This window comes from Etheostoma cragini, chromosome 11, assembly GCF_013103735.1.
Source record: "Etheostoma cragini isolate CJK2018 chromosome 11, CSU_Ecrag_1.0, whole genome shotgun sequence".
In the NCBI taxonomy this organism is placed as follows: domain Eukaryota; kingdom Metazoa; phylum Chordata; class Actinopteri; order Perciformes; family Percidae; genus Etheostoma; species Etheostoma cragini.
The window spans coordinates 23,103,113-23,105,357 of record NC_048417.1 but is presented as its reverse complement, the minus strand read 5'-3'; the positions used below and the strand labels follow the sequence as shown (position 1 = coordinate 23,105,357).

The 2,245-nt window shown below is 40.6% G+C and overlaps 1 protein-coding gene across 1 annotated transcript in view; it reads right to left on the bottom strand.

The window, feature by feature from the left end:
• dnah7 (dynein, axonemal, heavy chain 7) overlaps positions 1-2,228 on the bottom strand; it is an 86,692-nt gene extending 84,464 nt beyond the window's left edge. Inside the window, exons 1-6 of the mRNA XM_034885398.1 lie at positions 1,793-2,228; positions 1,431-1,527; positions 1,072-1,252; positions 826-901; positions 353-533; positions 135-207 (exon numbers count right to left, since the gene is read on the bottom strand). Coding sequence (XP_034741289.1) covers positions 135-207; positions 353-533; positions 826-901; positions 1,072-1,252; positions 1,431-1,527; positions 1,793-1,861 — 677 coding nt within the window. The 5' untranslated portion in view covers positions 1,862-2,228. The remainder of the gene's footprint in view (positions 1-134; positions 208-352; positions 534-825; positions 902-1,071; positions 1,253-1,430; positions 1,528-1,792) is intronic.
• Positions 2,229-2,245: the final 17 nt, after the last annotated feature.

The following is a 2,245-nucleotide window of genomic DNA, read 5'->3' as shown; positions in this document are numbered from 1 at the left end:
AATGGAAAACCAAAAAAAGCGAGTAGACCCGAGGCGAGTCGAGTAGATACCACGCAGTGGAAAACCGCCATATGTGTCCTGGTCATAGGAGCCTTACTAGATGCAACATTCTCTGTCACATCCTGTGGACTTACTCAAGTCTGTGAGGGAGTAGATCTTTGGCTTTGTCCTCATCATTTTCCTCTGAATCTTTGAATGTGTATTTCACTGCAATCACAAAAAAAGAGAAAACAAACTATATTTTATTAACTCATTCCTTTGCATCACACATCATCCAGTGCCTAAATATGGTTGGGGTAACACTGTTAATACAATACTACTAATTCATAAAACTTTAAGTGTAATGACATACAGATTGCTGTCTTGACACTGAGCATGTAGTCATCCTTAATCTCATCCACCAGCAGTTCCATCGGTGTGCTCAGGCTCTTCAGGTGGCAGGGTACCATGTCTTGAATGTTCTCCAGCCAAGAGTCCATCAGAGGAGCCACATTCTCCAGGTCTATCCCTTTCTGGATGTAGTAGTTATATCTCTGACAGGACAACATATTACAATCCATTTTCAGGAGCGACACTTCAAACAGTTGTATTTTTTGGTGGCAGTGCTGATTACAAAACAATGTGCATTGTTGTATTGCTTGGCCTTAGGAAAAGCAAGTATATTAGATGTATCCATTACATATCAAAAAGGCTACCATATGTGTGTCTTGTAAAGAGTGTGTAACAGAATGATGGGCACAACGTGTTCATTATGGGCACATGCACAACAAAAGAGGGCCTGTTGTATAATATACTAAAAAGATTCAAGTGTGCATTGCATTTCACCATTTTATGATCATTCTTCGCTTTAAATTTGGAAGAGCCACATGGTGGAGCGCTGCCATCCTCCTCCTCCTGCTGGCTAAAAAGAGAAACAAATTGGCAAAATGGGAGTCATCATTGTTATACACAGTATTTCCTATCCTAAGCGCTGTAATTCTGACTCTAACTGATGAAGAGAATGATAGCTATATAGATGGAAATGGCACGACAGACATACAATTAAGCTTTACAAAATATAGAGTAAGTCACCATATGAATTTAACAAGAGTTTCACGGAGATTCTTGCGCTTCTTAATGAGTTCTGTGCGGGAGCTGCTGCCATGCTTGGCGGCCCCACTGACGTGCACTGCCTTTCTGCTCTGAAGCAGGTTCCGACCTCTGCCATAACTCGGACTAGGTCTTCTGTCCGCCCCTTCATTGAGCCCATCTCCTGGAGCACACAGGGCAAACAGTTCAAACAGAAAAGCCACAAGCAACGCAACGAGTCCTTATAAAATACGGCACTGTAAGAGTTGGCATACAACTCTGCTGTGTTTGAATTAGCATTAGCTAGACCTATATTGTTTATCAAACTGAAAAATATTACTAACTCAAAAGTTCCAACTCACTTTTTACAGTTGCTACAGTTCCTTGAGATTTCTGCTTGAGTGGGGGATAGAGAGAAAATGAAGGTTTTGTGTCCATCCACGGCCTTTTTCTGTGGACCTGGACAATGAAGTAAAACATTAGCTAGGTTAGTGTTAACACAAATGTCAAAGTAATATAAGACACTAACCTTTTTTATTTTATTTTGTATTGTCAAGTGTTCTTATTTGACTGTCTGAAAAAAGTTATCTTAGTGCCATGGTCAATGGTTAAACTAACTAACGTTTAGTGGCAAATACAGTTATAACGTTGCAGTCAGATAAAAGTTGCACTGATAGAAAGAAGAAAAAAAAAGCAATGATAGAGATTTGTTCTCTTGACTTACCTGTGGTGGATTTGGTGGTAAGAGTGTTAGACTATCAGAAATATTTTTTTTCTTCTTGGGTGAACTCATGTTGGTTCTTGTGCAAAGTTATCATAAGCTAACGCTGAAGCTAGCTACCAACGAAACCTTTGTGTCGTTGCTACGGCCGTTGCTAAGGAAGCAACGGGGAACTCGCGTGAACACCTTAGCACCTGTGCTTTAAAAACATTTAAGTAAAAAATAACCTTTTCTTTGTTGTTTATAGATATAACGCTACAATATCAATATTAGCATCACATAAGCAAATTAATGACTGTCAGTATCCTCTCAAACAGCGTAAAGGTACCAGTTAAAAACGGTTTGTCACGACTTGGGTAGAATGGGTAGGATGACGTTACCGGTGTCGTGCCAATGTACTTATCCCCGCCAGGATCTGTATCCCCTGGCCGCGGGAGCGCGCATGCACACAGAGCG